This window comes from Propithecus coquereli, unplaced genomic scaffold, assembly GCF_000956105.1.
Source record: "Propithecus coquereli isolate 6110/MARCELLA unplaced genomic scaffold, Pcoq_1.0 Scaffold243, whole genome shotgun sequence".
In the NCBI taxonomy this organism is placed as follows: domain Eukaryota; kingdom Metazoa; phylum Chordata; class Mammalia; order Primates; family Indriidae; genus Propithecus; species Propithecus coquereli.
This window is the reverse complement of record NW_012147986.1, coordinates 2246484-2262423: the sequence shown is the minus strand read 5'-3', so window position 1 is coordinate 2262423 and position 15940 is coordinate 2246484. Positions and strand designations below refer to the sequence as shown.

Below are 15940 nucleotides of genomic sequence, written 5' to 3'. Positions count from 1 at the left end.
CCCCGCTCACCCCGCCGCCACGCTGACTCTAGACCCACCGAGGAGCGGGCCCGGAGGGCGATCCGGAGTTACTACGAGCTGTTTGCGGCCGCGGTGGGCAACGTCGAATGGTTGCGGTTCTGTCTGGATCGGGACCGCGAAGAAGTTCCGACTGACTACAAGGTAGGAACCTGGAGTGCAGGGGCGAGGACCGAGGTCCCACCCTGCAAAGAGCTCCTCACATAGTGGTCACCTGGCGAAGATCTGCGTCTAGAACATCCTGTGTAGATCGTCCAAATTCATCTTCCTGCAGTGGGAGGACCATTGGAGGGCAGGGAGGTAGGGTGAGCCAATGAGCACACACTGGGAGCTGGAAAGGGGTGTGAGTGATTCCCCGGTTTGCGGAGGGGACAGGGAAGAGAGGAAGGGTAACTCCAAGAAATTGCTATGTAGGTTAACCTGTGAACCCAGGGACCCCCATCCCATTCAGCCTCCTGCCTGGCTCTGGACCCCACAGGGCTTCACTGCCATCCATTTTGCTGCCCAACGGGGCAAGCTTGCCTGCCTGCAGATTTTGATAGAAGAGTACAACTTTCCTGTGGACCTGCCCACCAGCAATAGCCAGACCCCTCTGCACCTCGTCATCCACAAGGACAACAAGACCATGGCACTCCCCTGCATTTCCTACCTGCTTGAGAAAGGGGCAGCCCTCAACGCGTGAGTCCAGCCTGCTTCAGGAGGATGGCTTGGAGCCTGGACAGGCAGGAACTCCACTCCCAGGCAGAGGGACTATTGGGGGTGACAAGGATTGGGTCCCCCATAAAGCAGTCGTTGAGCCCATGTGGTATAGTGGGTAGGAGACTGGGCTTTGGGAGAGAACAGACCCAGTTCACAGCCTAGCTTTGCCACTTGCTAGCAAGTAGCAGGACCTTAGCAAGTCACTCAACCTCTAAGCCTCAGTCCTCTGGTTCCCAAACCTATGTGTACGTTGGAATCACCTGGGGAGCTTCAAAAATACGACTGCCTGTGTTCCGATCCAAAGATTGTGATTTAATGGGTCTGTGGTGTGGCCTGGGCTTCGGAAAGCGTAACAGAATCCCAGGTGTTTCTAGTTTGCAGTTAAGTTTGGGAACCACTGCCTCAATGCCTTCAGCTGAAACTTGGTAGGATAACAGTGCATGAGAAAGTGCATGGCACATAGGAGACTGCATTCATTCAAAATATTTACCGAGCATGCACCATGTGCTAAGCACTATGTCAGAGCTGGGAAATATAGCAGTAAACACACAGAAATGGCCCCTGCCCTCATGAAGCTGATATGCTTAGACAGTAAATTAGCAAAGAATAAATGAACAAAATCCTGACAGCATGGGAAGTGATCATGAAGGGAATAAACAGATGATGGGTAGGGGGAGGATCCATTTCAGAAGAGGCATCTATTTCAGAACAGGCAATCACCTCTAAGGAGGTGACATTTAAATTGCACCCTGGGCCGGGCACAGTGGCTCACGCCTATAATCCTAGCACTCTGGGAGGCCGAGGCGGGCGGATCGTTTGAGCTCAGGAGTTCGAGACCAGCTCTGAGCAAGAGCGAGACCCCGTCTCTACTAAAAAAATAGAAAGAAATTGGCTGGACAACTAAAAATATATAGAAAAAATTAGCTGGGCATGGTGGCTCATGCCTGTAGTCCCAGCTACTCGGGAGGCTGAAGCAGGAGGATCACTTGAGCCAGGAGTTTGAGGTTGCTATGAGCTAGGCTAACGCCTCGGCACTCTAGCCCGGGCAACAGAGTGAGACTCCGTCTCAAAAAATAAGTAAATAAGTAAATTGCAACCTGAAGACTGAGAGCCAGCCATACAAAGAGCCAGGGAAAAGGGTTGTAGGCAGAGGGAATATCACATGCAAAGGCCATGTGCTGGGAAAGAGTGGGGCAAGCAAGGCCTGAGAATGAGGGCGAGGAGGAGGCAGGGCCAGGGTCATGCAGACCTTGTGGGCCCTGGGGAGGGGCAGAGGGCTGGTTGGTGTAAGAGTGGATGAGGTCAGTGATCTCTGAACCAATCCCACTCTCCTTCTAGCAGTTCTTAACTGTCACATACCTTCTATAATCTGATTTTTATTGTTCATTTAGTCCAATCCCTCCTACAGTGGAGGAAACTGAGGTACAGAGAGGGGAAGGGACATGGCCAGGGCCACCCAGTGGGCTGGTGGTAAAGCAGGACCTGGAAACTGGTATGCCACCTGTCTGATGGGCAGATGCTCTTTGTCCTTCCTTTCTGCTCTCATCACCCCTGGCGGGGCCCTCCACAGTCAAACATGCAACGGCTCCACGCCACTGCACCTGGCAGCCCGCGATGGCCTGCTGGGCTGTGTGAAGGTCCTGGTGCAGAGTGGTGCCGATGTCCACGCCCAAGATGCCATGGGCTGCAAACCCATCGATTTCTGCAAAATAAGGAACCACCGTGCCTGTGCCCGGTGAGTGTGAGAATTGCCCACAGCCTGCCACCCCCTCCCTCTCACGCAGCCCGTTCCTGAGGGACCTCACCCCAGGCTGAACCTTTAAGCGGAGGGTCTGCGGAGCCAGATGGTTGGGAGATGAGTCTGCCAAAGAGGCCCCTGCCCAGGCTCTGGGTTGAGCATCACCCTCCTTCCTTGCCCTGGGCCCCCTGGCTCCTCAGCAAGTGGTGAGCAGGCCACCAGACACTTTTTGCTTGCATTCCAAAGGAAGTAGTTAGCCAGAGGGCCCCTGGGCAATCAGAACAGGTCATCTTGCTCATATCATCTCTGGCAGCTCCTCTCACCCCCTCCAGACCCTCAGCAGCAGCCAGTCTTCCCAGCCCAGGTAGAAGCTCTGTCACCGTGGAATGACATGCCCCCCTCCACCTTGGCACCAGGTTCTTGAAGGATGCCATGTGGAAACGGGACAAGAGTGACTTTGCTCGTGAGATGGGGAAACTGAAGAGGCTCAAGGACCAGCTGGCCCTCATGGAGCAGAACTACCTGATTGAGTATCAAGTAAGGGCGAGCCGGGCAGGGGCACCAGGCCGCAGCTGCCACCCAGGCATGTGAGCAGGAGGCAGTGACCCACGTGTTGTAGAGAGGAGTGGCTAGAAGCACTCCCGCCCAAAAAGAGCCTCCCTCTCCTCACAATGCTGACTGAAATTCCACCCTTATAAGCTTTAGGTCAAAATCTTGTCCTGTACTAGAAAGCAAAGAGAGCTTCAATTTGCAAGTATTATGAGCCCCTCCTAGTGCACTGCCTCCTTCAGGATGAGAATCTCTAATGAGACCAAGGCCCTGCCTTATAATTGGGATTCAAACTCCTTCCTTCCAACAGTGAGTACTCACTCTGTGCTAGGCACCTGCTAGGCCCCAAGGCTCAGAATATGTGGTTCCCACACTCAAGGGGCTTAGTCTAGTAGAGGAGGCAGGTTGTATTCCCATCAAGGAGAAGAGGGCCCAGGAGGGTGCCAGAAGGGATGATGCTTAAGAGGAGTCTTTAAAGATGGGCAGCAAGGGGCTGAGCATGGCGACACATGCCTATAATCCCAGCACTTTGGAAGGCCAAGGTGGGAGGATCACTTGGGGCCAGGAGTTCAAGACTACCCTGGGGGCCGGGCGCGGTGGCTCACGCCTGTAATCCTAGCTCTCTGGGAGGCTGAGGCGGGCGGATTGTTTGAGCTCAGGAGTTCGAAACCAGCCTGAGCAAGAGCGAGACCCCGTCTCTATAGAAAGAAATTAATTGGACAACTAAAAATATATAGAAAAAATTAGCCGGGCATGGTGGCGCATGCCTGTAGTCCCAGCTACTCGGGAGGCTGAGGCAGGAGGATCACTTGAGCCCAGGAGTTTGAGGTTGCTGTGAGCTAAGCTGAGGCCACGGCACTCTAGCCAGGGCAACACAGTGAGACTCTGTCTCAAAAAAAAAAAAAAAGACTAGCCTGGGCAATATGGCAAGACCCCATCTCTACAAAAAATAAAAACGATGGGCAGCAGTTGGCCAAATGAAAAAGTAGGAAAGGGCTGACCAGGAATTGCTGTGTGGAAAGGCACAGAGGCACATGGGCACATGGTGTATGCAGAGAACTGCAAATTCAGCATAGCTGGGGATCACATGTGAGTCAGAGGTTGACAAGCTAGAGATTTGTCAGGGGACCAGATCAATGAAGGACCTTGGTTGGGGAAGAAAGGGGATTTTAAGCAGGTGTAATTACACAGGATGCAAAAATCAGAAAACCCAGAAAGAAGATGCTGGGAATCCTAAGTGGACCCTGAAGTAGGGAGGGCTTCTGTGCTGGCGAATCCAGTACACCAGCTGTTTCAGCTGCATTTCTCTCCAGTTTTCTCAGCCCTACCCTCCTCTGTCGTTGGTGTCACCAGCCCTCACAGTCACACACCTGTCCAGAAGAGGCAAAACCCATCCGTTTCCCGTGGCTGTAACCTTTTCCAAAAGCACCTTGCAGATCTCCCCTCATCTCTTATGGCCTCAATCAGCCATATGCTGATTGACTTAGGTCTGGGGCAAGGCCGATGGAATTACAATGATTGGCTTAGCCTAATCAGAGCCTACCCCTGCAGCTGGGTCAATCTCCAAAGCACCTGATTGCTTAGCAAGTTTGAGAGTGAGACACTGAAACAATGGGGGCAGGGGGAGATTCTGTGACAACGTAGGGAAGGTTCAACTCCAGTGGAGGCAAGGACAGAGCTAGAGCCAGTTGTTGCCACCCAGCCTGGGGAGCCAGCCAACCATATCCTCCCCTACATGATTTCTCAAGTCCTACCACTTCTAAGAAGTCTGCTCAGATTAGCTCCTCCCAATTCCAGGCCTTCCAGACCTTTCTGCTCTTTCCTTTCACAGTCAAGGATACAATTTGCATTTCTCATTTGCCATTTTTTCGTTTGAGACAGGGTCTCGCTCTGTTACCCAGGCTGGAGTGCACTGGCGTCATCATAGCTCACTGCAGCCTCAAACCCCTGGGCTCAAGTGTTCCTCCTGCTTCGGTATCTGAGTAGCCAGGACTACAGGCACACGCCACCATGCCTGGCTAATTTTTTTCATTCTTTTTTTTTTTTGTAGAAACAGAGGTCTTGCTATGTTGCCCAGGCTGGTCTCAAATACCTGGCCTTAAGTGATCCTCCTGCCTCAGCCTCCTAAAGTGCTGGGATCACAGGCATGAGCCACCACGCCTGGCCCTCATTTGCCTTTTCCCCATTAAACCAGAGACTCTTTTATGGCAGGACATGTCTTCACTATCAGATTGGGGATTCCTTTGGAGGGAGGGAGCTTGTATCCTGTTAAGACCTGAGGTTTTCCCTGGGGTGAGGACTGTCCCACTTCTCAAGCTGGAGATTCACCTAGGGCAGAGGCTGTATCTCCCCCATTAGAGTGGAGGTCTCTCCATGGGAGAGGCATTGTCTCCTCCATCAACCCAGGGGCTCCCTTATGGCAAAAGTTCTCTCCTCCAATCACAAGGTTCCCATAAGGCAGGTATTTTTCTCATCAAACTCAAGGTTTTCTTGGGGCAAGGACAGTCTCTCCCCAGTCAGACCTGAGGTTTCCAAGGGTTATAACCCCAGAGTCTCCTTCCACAGAGGCAGAGGGGGAGCAGCCCTCCACGACTGTCTTGTGCCCTCTGTTGTTGCAGAAAAAGCACAAAATTCTGAGAGAAGCTGATTTCAAGAAGTGGCTCCATTGCAAGCTGCTGTACCAAGGTCACTCTCTGGTCCCCAACACCAAGCAAGCCCAGGCCATCACCCTCTCCAAGACCTCAGGGAACCAGGGATCTCGGTGTTCTAAGAGTTTCCACCCCTCCGTGGAGGCACGCCTGCAATGCATACCACTGCCCACGGAGACGCCCAAGCCCACCTACACGCAGCCCAGGGTCAGGCGGCCCATGATGTGGAATGTCAGCAACAACCCCGCCAGACACCCCAGCACCCACATCAGCTTCCCGCAGGGCATCCGCTTGGGGGTGCATCCAGACCCCAGCCTGGAGCATGACTTCAGCAGCTTCCTGGAGGTGACACCAGACGGGCACGGTGGCGCGCGGCTGCACACGGTGGACGGCCACTGGGTGGCGCCCGTGCCGCAGCTGCCTTTCGAGGTGGTGCTCCGTACACTGTACCCACGTGCACGGCCGTACAGGATGAAGGTGCCCCAGGGCTTTCACTCCATCGGCATGGGGGAAGTGCCCCGGAAGCGGTACTTCGGTGATGACACCTTCTGGACAGACACTCTGGCCATGAACCTGCGTCAGACATTTGACGAAGCCTTCCTGGCAGCCGTGCGAGCTCATCAAAGGCTCCCTGCCTTGCCCTCCCCTAAAACCAACCCATAAAGTTATTTTGGTAGCCTCTCCTCCTGAGGCAGCCCAGTGAAGGCTGAGGTGTGGTGATTCACGTTGCGGGTGAGGAGGAAGGGGAAGGAGGGCCCATGGGCTTCCCATAGCCAAGCTCAAGGATAGGAGTCCCCTGCTTACCAGCCCCCTACTCAAAGCCCAGGCCTCCTGTCTCTCTGCAAAGAAATCTCTTGAGCACCCCCAGGAAATCCAAGTTAGGTTCAGAGTAGGGGTCAGTCACTATTCTGGGCCCTAGCATTGTAAAAGTGACACTTTGGCATCCCCACTGCCCTCCCAGCCAGCCCACCAGGGACAAGGCTTCCAGGAACCACTGGGAAAATCAGTCCCTTGTTCACATTAAGTCCTTCCTGCCGCACACTCTGAGCCTCACTCTTCATTTCCAGATCCAGAATGGGGCGGAGGACAGCTAATGTGTCACCCTGGTATGAGCTTCCCTGCTACCATAGGCTGCCATCCCTTATTCCCAGCTGCCACTAAGGTTTCTACAGCGTATGGAGGCATGGGCAGCATATCTGGGGAGAGGGAGGCTCTGCGGCTTCAATTGGAGACTGTGAAAGCACTTGTACTTCTGCAGTCCATGAAGGGTTGATGGGGACTGGGCTGCAGAGAGAGGGGTGACCAGGCTGGCGGTGGTGACCCTGGCTGTTGATTTCCCTGCTTGTCCCCTCCCCAGCCTTTGCACACATCACTACAATTCATTCATTAAACAAACATTTATTGAGTGCCTTCTAGGTCCCAGGCACCATGCCTGGCACTGTTAATACAAAAATTCAAGGACAGTGCTTGCCCTCAAGGAGCTTACAGTCTAGTGGAGGGACAGACCACAGAGCAGGCAAGTAAGCCCAGAGTGATCTGTGTGGTGTGCTGGGTGGGGTTAGGGGAGGAGAGAGGATACTCAAAGCTCCTTAGAAGAAGTAAAATCCAAGTTGAGACTTGACAGAAAAAGTAGCAAAGTGAGCAGAAGAAAGGAGAATCCAAGTGGCAGGAGAGAGCCATGGCATCTCTGAATACAGGAGGCTGGGGACCCAGAGTGCAAGAAGGCAAATGATGAGACCAGAGAGGCAAGCAGGAACCAGGACACCATGAGTCTCACAAGCCATGCTAAGGGGTCTGGACTTTATCCTGAGGGAAGTAGGGAGCCATGGAAGGTTTTAGACCAGGGAGTGACTTGATCAACTGCGCATTTTAGAAAGACAACCCCAGCTGTGGGATAGAGGAGGAGGCTGTTACAATAATCCAAGTGAAAGCTCTTGACAGTGGGAGTGGCTCAAATTGCGAGATGTTAAGAAGATAAACTTGACAGTTTTTATAGACTGAATGAGGGGGACAAAAAGAGAAAGTAGGACTAGAAAGCAGGTTTCCTGTCTGGCTCCTGGGTGATCTTAGGGCCAAGGCAGGTATCCAAAAGGGGCAGGTTTGCAGAGGACAGCAACAAGTGCCATCTGGGCCGTGAACGCGCGTTATCTGTGCACGCAGAAGGAAGCAAACTGTGGTTCAGATAAGTAGGAGGGATGTTGGGGCTGGAAGTCAACTCTCGATTCCTTGGCAGAGTCCTTGAACCCACTGGCATGGATGGGCTTCCCCACGGAGCCCACAGCAGAACCCTGAGACATCCCATTGTGTTTGGGGCGAGTGGAGAAGCCTGTACAGGAGGCTGAAAGGAACAGCCAGAGAGGTAGGACAACCAGCCACAGAAGTGCCAGGGAAGTGCAATTCAAGAAGCAGGAGGTGACCAGCTGTGTCAGATGCTGCCCAGATCCAGTAAGATATGGAAACAGTCTGCTGGATTTAGTACAAGAAGGCCACTGGCAACCCCTGGGGGAGCACTGGCAGTAGAATGAATGGAGGCGGTGAAGCCACATCATCAGGCTGAGGAACAAAGCAGTGGACAGCAAGGGAGAGTACAGCCAGCTGTCAGCCTATCCAGAGGATGACACTGGCCTCCGGTGTCCTCTGCCTTGCCTGTCCTGTCTGCATAGGAGAAAAGCGCCTTACAACCTCATTTGCCTCGAGAGAAGACCAACACGTGCTACTCATCCCAGGGAAAGGGGAAAGCTGGTATTCTTCAGAGAACAGAAGTGCTAAAGCCAAAGAAATAAAGGGCTCTGATGGGACTTCAGGCATGATGGAAAGGAAAGATTTTCAAGCACAGGCGTCTTCCCAGTGGCTTAAAGGTACCACATGTGTGCAGTCCATCTCTGCACCTGCCAGCCTCACTTTGAGGTATAGAACATGGCCAGTGAGGCTCTCATGGGGATTGCATTCCAATGTACTGTTGAACACTTGCAAGGCACTGTAGTTGGAGTGCAAGGTCAACAAATGGTCTGTGCCCGAGACCTGGCCTGCCTTCTTGGAAGGCAGAGATCATCTCCCCAGGAGCCAAGAGTGCACAGAAGAGAAGGCTAGACCTTGCTCTTAGACTGACAAATGCCTTCTCCCACCAGCCCCATTTCTTAAAAAACAGGCTGTACCCCAGGCTGCCTGGAAGCCAATTTTTATTTCATTTCTCCTTGAGCTCGAGATAGTATTCAGTCAGAAACCATGCCTTTTCCCCAGAGGAGGATTTATAAATAGGATATTGTAGATGTTCTGAAAATCTAACCCGGTCCTAAACTGTTCCCTCTCCTACCCCCAGCCTGACAGGGAGCCTCGGGGAAAGAAGAGATGGAAGAACTGGCTGCTGCATGACCTACGAAAGGCTGCCTCTAGCCCACTCCCCACTCCCTGACCACACTCAGCACCTCACCTCTGCCCCCTTCCCACTAAGGGACACAAGAACAGTCCCTTTGAAAGGGCAAGACCCAAATCAAGAAAGGGAGTCCCTGGAACAGAAAAACTAGTCCAGTCCAGGGCAGAAGGTTAGCAGGAAGAAAGGAAGATGAACTGTCAGGGCATTAAGGCAAACAGTGCCGCCTAGAATCTTTATTCAAATGGGAATCAGCACTTGGACAGAAATCACAGTTCAACAGCAAAAACTATTTCTCTTGGACATGCCAAGCCATGGCCCCTTCCCACAGCGACCTGCCCAGAGAACTTGTCACCCTCTGCTCTCCAGCTTCACAGACCCTGCCCTGCCTCCCTAGCTGGGCCACAACCTCCCAACCCACCTCGGAAGGGGGAGGGGAGGGCCCTCGGCTTCCTGGCTGAGCAGGCTCTGCCACCCTCCCTGGTGCCCTCTGAGGTTACTGCCTCTAGCAGCATCAGATCTGAGCCAAAGTGAGCCCCCCGAGGGGGTGGGGATGGGGCTTCAGAGTTGAGGGGAGGAAAGCCAGGTCTGGTGGAAGGTGCCTTCCCAGGTCTCAGCCCCCACCTAGCACAGAGGCTCTCCTGATTCTGCCCCTATATCCCCTCCCCAAGGAGGTCAGTATATCTTCTGACGACTGGGTAGAATGGCCTCTTTGATGAAGGAGAAGACAACCAGGATCCCTAAGCGTTTGCCCCGCTTGCCTTTCGTGAAGTAATTGGAGACGACGTCATCTGTGGAGACACAGGCAAGATGAGTGTAAATTGAGTGTGTGTGTGTGTGTGTGTGTGTGTGTGTGAATGAGAACACAGCTCTCCCACCCCAGAGCTCCAGTGTCTCCATTACAGAGCTGGGCTCCAGTCCTCCCAGCCAACCCCAGCCAACTAGGACTTGCTGGCGACTCCCTACCCTGGCCCCTTACAGGCCCCTTCTCACCTCCTGGCTGCATGGTGGAGGGCAGGATGTTCTCCCCAGCCGAAAGTGACACAAAGAATGCAAATGGGATTATCCACAGGCAGAAAGTGAAATAGGCCAGGACCTGGCAACAAGAGAGACTGAGAAGAGGGTGCCCCTGGAGGTGCCAAGAGTGGGCTGAACATGGTCACTGTGTGTTGTGGAGAAGTGGCCAACAGTGCACAGAAGGTACCACACCTGATCTCTGAGGGGACCATGGCCTGGGAGGCAGGGACAGGACATCCTCAGACATGGAGATACATCAGTGGGGAAAGGTGGAGGCTGAAGATGACTGAATGTGGCCACTATCCCCAAACCTTGGTCACTAGGACAAGCAACTCCTCTGGACTGAAGGAGGCAGATGAGGACTAGGCCATGACTGACCCACACTCCTCAAGGTGACTTTGTTCTTCCCAGGGGTTCAAACTGAAAGAGCAGGGTGTGGAGAAATCCCAGGAGGAGAATATCTTGGCAGGCCACTGGGAAAAGCTGGGGCTCGGGTGCAGCCCACCCCTGTTCTGGGAGGTCTGCGTCAGACAACTCCAGTGCCCCTTCCTGACCTCAGGATGACCCCCTCAGGGGGACCCAAAAGACTCACTGGGGGAAAACAGTGTCCTCCCCACCTCAGCCAATGGGATCCCTTCTGTTCCTCATACACACTGCTTTCTAAAATCATCTATATGATGTTTTGCTTTTTTCAAACATGTAATCCCTGAAGAGACTCAATTTCAAATCATAGCTAAGTTCACAAAGCAAATCAGGCAGGTCCCCTCTACTCCCCCGTCCCTGATAATAGCTGAATATGCTAGACACTTCTTACCTCTGAGAAAGGGTAATATTCCTCCGCAAAAAACTGAAATGCTAGGTAATGATTCACCACCACTAGTCCTGTAGAGGCAATGAAGAGTCAGTCAGTCTGGGGGGAAAATATAAAGCTGGACTTTTAATCTTTAAAAGGCCCCTGGGAATTGGGAGCCCCAAGTTTTATTCCTGACTTTACACCCAAATCAGAGTATGGCTTTGGGCCAAGCACACTACTATCTAGAACTCACTTTGCCATCTGTTGAAATGGAAGAATTAGCCCCAGTGTGCCCATTGTAGAGGGCACTATCAGTAAAATTAGAGGTAGGTAATAAAGCTCTTTACATGCTATAAAAATTAGACTTCCATGTTACATAATCCAAAGCATCGTGACAATGAACCTGGTTTTCAGTGGCTGTGAGTCCTAAAGAAAGCCTCCCCTAGGCAGTGGGTGGAGAGAAGCCACGGGTGTGCAGATCAGACAGCCTGAGAGATTCCACTCCAAACCAGGCAGCAGGGAGAAGGCCTCCTCGAATAAAAAGGCTCTCATTCCTCAGAAATAAAAGGGCAGTTTGCTAGATGCTTTGAGGTGGTCTTAGGTTCCTCGAAATTCTGGGGGAGGGGGATCTTCCCCATTCTGCCCCAGGTTAAGGTACAGTGGTCTGAACTGATATGTTCTAGACCCACACATGTCCCCCTGGTGTACAACCAAGTTTATGAAAAGTGGGAGCAGGTCCTAGGGGCAGGCTGCCCAGAGACCGGCATCTCTGCCTGTTCCCACAGTGAAATGAAGGGCGGGCATCAGAAAGAATGTGTCCCTGACACTGGACACCCCTCACACACACCTCACAGAAACTATACCACGTCTCTTTTCTCCTCTCTTGCCTCTCCCCCTCTAAGGCAAAGACCACAGCTCTGCTATGCCTAGCCACACTCTAGGCTAAGGGATGCCGGAAGATAGGATGGTGCCTGGTGCCCACAAGATCGTTGGGAAAAACTCTCTCAGGCTTCTAAAGGGCAGCTCACAGGAGTGACAAAAGGAAGCCAAGGGAGTCTGCTGGTGTGTGGAGATAAGGGGGGTCCTCCCTGGGAAGACACAGAGGGGCCTAGTCTCCAGGGAAGGGCTCCCCAAACCCCTGCTGAACAAATTCTTTCGTAAAATCACATGAAGGCAATCAGGGAAGAGACCAGTTTTAGCTTTAATAATATACCCTCCTTGTAGATAATATTTGCTTTCCAAGTTCTCCCATAATAGAAAAGTAACTCTAAAAAAACCCCAACTCTATCTGATATCCCAACCAAAAGCTAGGATGACCAGTAGTAATTAACAGGAGAAATGGCAATCCTGGTAACCAAATACTTTCCAAACCTTTTGCATGAAGATCTGTAAATACCTATAAACACCTACTGTGTGCTGAGTCTCCCAATAGTTGTGTCAGAAACATCGTCTCTGAACAGATGGAGAAGCTAAGGCCAGAGAGGGCAAATGATTCCTTAGGGTCAGAAAGTGGTAGCAGGGCAAGGCAAGAAGGCCAGCGCCCTCCACACACAGGCCTCACCCCCGAGGCAGCAGCTGCAATGAGGAAGAACGAGACCAGCAAAGGCAGCTCCACGAGGCATTCACATCAGGCCGGGGTCTGCAGGGGCTCGCAGCCCCATGAGGCTCCAGTCTTACCATGACTTTGGGTCAGATAACTGCATGGGGAGCTGCCTGCCGGCCAGCCAAGGAAGGGCTTGGGGCTTTTTCTGGCCAGTGGTTTGTTTAAGGCTGGAACTACTCAGCTGGAGGCCCTGCCTCAGCCAAACCACAACCTTGTCTCCCTTCCCAAACCCTTCTCCAGACTTACCTCTCTGGGAGAGCCCTCTGTCTGAGCCCCCATCACCAAAAAATTCTAGTCACCAGAGCCAAGGTGGGCTCTACCGAACTCACAAGTGAGAACCCCATCTTCCCAATCAGCCTGGCCTCCTGGAGGACCCCTGGCTTGCCTCCTTTCTGTGTATGTCCTGTGTGTCAGGGACTGGGATGGGCACATCCAGCCACATGAGCTGCCTCCCAGATTCTGTCCCCTCTCACCGCATGACAAGATGAAGTTAGGCGAGGTCAGCATGATGAAGGGGAAGGTCTGGAGGAGGCCAAAATAGACGAGGTTGGTGAAGAGGCCCACGCCAATCATGCTGGTGGGGAAGCGCTCGAAGACGTAGAGGCCAATCAGCACAGCCGTGGAGAACTGAAACGACCAGAGGCACACAGTGCAGGAGCTTCTTCCAGGCAAGCTTCCTGGGCTCACTAACCTCCACTCACCCCAGGCAGTACCAGGTTCATGCTTCAGTCACAGATCTGGCCTCCCCAACTAGACTCTCAGCTCCCAAAAGGCAGCATCTTTTAATGTCATTTCTCAAACTCTTTTGATGGCAACCCACATTAAGAAAAACATTTTACACTGTGACCCCAAAACACACACACACACACACACACACACACACACACGCATATGACCAGAGTGCAAGTTTCTAGTCTTTTCTATTCCATTTTTTAAAAAATGCTGATTATAACCTACTGAATTAATTATATTACCCAATAATAAATCATGCCTACAGTTTGAAAAACACTGTTCTAAAAGACTTAATAGTTTTCAGTGCTTAACAAATGACACTTGGCTGAATGACAGTCTAATTCCAATGCCAACACCCACAAGCTGGGCCTCTGATTCCAGAGCTAAGGGCCATGGTCTTGTCTTCACCACTAACTCCCAAGCTCAGGCCATGCCCAGAGTAGAATTGGCTGCTAACACCAGGTAACGAGGGGAAGTGGACTCTTCCTGTCCAAATGTGCCCCCACCCCTACCTCTTCCTGTAGCTGGAGGAAATTTGTCTACTACTCCTTGGCTTTGACATCAGTGGGAAGGACTGTGTCTTCAGGAAGAGAAGCTTCCCATGAGACCGGGCAGTGGGCAGGGCCAGGGTCACAGAAGGTGCTCCCCTCTTAGGACAAATCACTTGATCCGATTAGAAAGAGGGCAATGAACAAATACTCAACTGTCCTAGGGTTCTTCTAAGTTCTAAATGCTGTGAGCAGAGCAAGGGGGAGAAAGCCAAGCAAAGGCAAAGCCATGGTCCTGTCAACAGAAAATGTGCACTTGGCTGTCACCTTAAAGAACGGAAAACAAGGTCTGCAGTGAAGCAATGCTACTCGGGGAAGGAGGCCAGGGAAGATGTGGACCCAGAAGAACAGACCCAAAAGACAGGGTTCAGGGCAAGGAGGTAGGAGTGCTACCCTCAGGAAACGGCAGAGAGAGAGGTCTCATCATGCATGCCAAACTTTCCCCACTTCCTGCTTTTGAGGCAGGGCAAAGGAGTGAGGGGGAATCCTGGAGAAAGCTGCCACTTACCCAGATCATGTATTTTATGATCCTGCTGGTGGCCACTGTGTATTCTTCTATCAGTTCTGCCAGGTAATAGAGTCCAGCCGCTGGGGGATGGGGAGAGGAGCAAGCAGGGAAATCATCAGCCAGGGTCATCCCCCGCCATCCCTGTCACCCCTCTCTCTGCAGCCCAGTCCCCATCAACCCTTCATGGACTGCAGAAGATCAGGAACAAACCAAACCCAGGTGTTGCCCTACCAAATTTGGAAGCGTAAACTTAGGGCAACTAAGGATAAAATTCATAAAAATTTATGGAAAAAATTTCCATAAAATTCAGTGGAAGCCTGCACTTGACGCCTCAGCACAATGCTAACCTCTAGCCCAGAAAAGTGGAATTTCCTTGATTCAATCAAAAATACCCGTTGGGCACTTCGTATGAGCCAGGTGCTGTGCTAAGTGCTGAGAACACAGCAGAGCAAAACAGACAAGATCCCTTCCCGGACACAGCTTGGAAGGGGAGGGAATCAGATGATCCCAGAGTGAGATATACTACTTTACGGAAAGTAGAGGGCACTGCTGGACCATCTAAATCCTAAGGAGGGCTTCCCAGAGGAAGTGAGATTTCAACCGAGATCGAGTAGGTGCAAGTCAGGAAGCGGAAGGGTCAAAGGCTGCGAGAGCAGCAAGTACTAAGGACCAAAGGTGAAAGGGCGGCGGGAGGTGTCGGGGAACAGTTCGGCGCGGTTAGCCCACGAGAGTGGGAGCGACAGCGGTTGGCGGTTCCCAGGCGCGGGCAGGGGCACTTAAGTCAGCCTTTCCCAGGCACTGCTGGGGCGCACTTTGTGACACCTGGAAGGATCCACGGTCAGGCGGGGCTGCTGGGCTCAGCAGGAGGGGCAGGACCAGGCGGGATGGGAGGGGTGCGATGAAGGCTGGGAGAGCCGGGCAGGGGCCCCCCAGTGGCTCCAGAACCCCCGCGATAGGATCCCAGGCGAGCACAGATTCCGGGGCGGGAGCCCGCGCGGACCGGGGTCACACACTCTCACCGACGGCCAGCGTGATGAAAGCCACCTGGATGAAGAGCGACAGCCAGCTCAGCACGTACATGAACCACATGGCGCTCCGACCCCGCCCGCCCCCCGGCCGCCGGGACGGGCCTGCGCGCTTGGGCTCCGGCGACACGGAGCCGCCACCGCTGCCGCCGCCGCGTCCCCGCCCCACGGACGGCCGGACGGCCGTGCGCCACCGCCGAGAGGAGCCCAGCCCGAGCGCCGCCCTGGGCCAGGCCCGCAGTAGCGCCGCCCGCCGGCGCGGAGGACGAACAGTTGCTGCCCCATGAAGCGCTACGCTCGCGGACAGCCATACTACGGCGGCCCCGCGGAGGGCCCAGTCCGCCGGGGACGATCGAGGCGCCCATACAGGGGCTCGGAGTGTAGCCTCTGGCCCCTCCCTGCGCACTCCTGCGCCAGCCTGGGCGGGGGGGGATCCAGGGCCAGAGAGAGCCTCCCCAGCCACCTCTCCAGAAGCCTCTGGCAGGTTGCCGACAGGGCTTTCTTTCTCTTGCTATTACAGGCGACAGGGACAAAATCATTGAGTTCCTAACACGTGCCAGGCACTGTGCTAAAGGCCAGGCTGTAAGTTCATGACAGAAATTTGAGCAGATGATGTAAATCATTTTATGCATAGGGAAGCTGGGGCCAAGGGCGGTTACCTTGCCCCAGGCCATACACCTAGGAAGCAAAAA

General features: G+C 53.3%; 2 protein-coding genes across 4 annotated transcripts in view; one reads left to right on the top strand and one right to left on the bottom strand.

Moving 5' to 3' along the window:
• The window catches only part of ANKRD53 (ankyrin repeat domain 53), a 6853-nt gene extending 497 nt beyond the window's left edge, over positions 1-6356 (top strand). Inside the window, exons 2-6 of the mRNA XM_012646460.1 lie at positions 33-162; positions 497-696; positions 2288-2452; positions 2872-2992; positions 5623-6356. Of these exons, the coding sequence (XP_012501914.1) occupies positions 33-162; positions 497-696; positions 2288-2452; positions 2872-2992; positions 5623-6315 (1309 nt within the window). The 3' untranslated portion in view covers positions 6316-6356. The remainder of the gene's footprint in view (positions 1-32; positions 163-496; positions 697-2287; positions 2453-2871; positions 2993-5622) is intronic.
• Positions 6357-9222: 2866 nt separating this feature from the next.
• On the bottom strand, positions 9223-15492 carry TEX261 (testis expressed 261). Of its 3 annotated transcripts, none has more exons than XM_012646507.1 (6): positions 15243-15492; positions 14224-14303; positions 12909-13062; positions 10854-10921; positions 10016-10118; positions 9223-9813 (listed from the first exon to the last, which is right to left on the bottom strand). In XM_012646507.1, exons 1-6 carry the CDS (start codon positions 15310-15312, stop codon positions 9698-9700), a joined length of 591 nt encoding a protein of 196 aa, XP_012501961.1. In that variant the 5' UTR covers positions 15313-15492; the 3' UTR covers positions 9223-9697. The 3 variants fall into 3 exon arrangements, with proteins under 3 accessions (XP_012501961.1, XP_012501960.1, XP_012501962.1); XM_012646506.1 differs by having other exon boundaries at positions 15237-15391; XM_012646508.1 differs by having other exon boundaries at positions 15302-15391.
• Between the last annotated feature and the right edge of the window lie 448 nt (positions 15493-15940).

Excerpts from the sequence above, each read along its gene's own strand:
- TEX261 (XM_012646506.1), bottom strand. The coding sequence starts at position 15,312 with ATGTGGTTCATGTACGTGCTGAGCTGGCTGTCGCTCTTCATCCAGGTG. Across the intron at positions 14,304-15,236 it reads CACGCTGGCCGTCGGTGAGA|CGGCTGGACTCTATTACCTG; the intron begins GTGTGTGACCCC and ends CCCATCCCCCAG. Across the intron at positions 9,814-10,015 it reads CTCCACCATGCAGCCAGGAG|ATGACGTCGTCTCCAATTAC; the intron begins GTGAGAAGGGGC and ends GTGTCTCCACAG.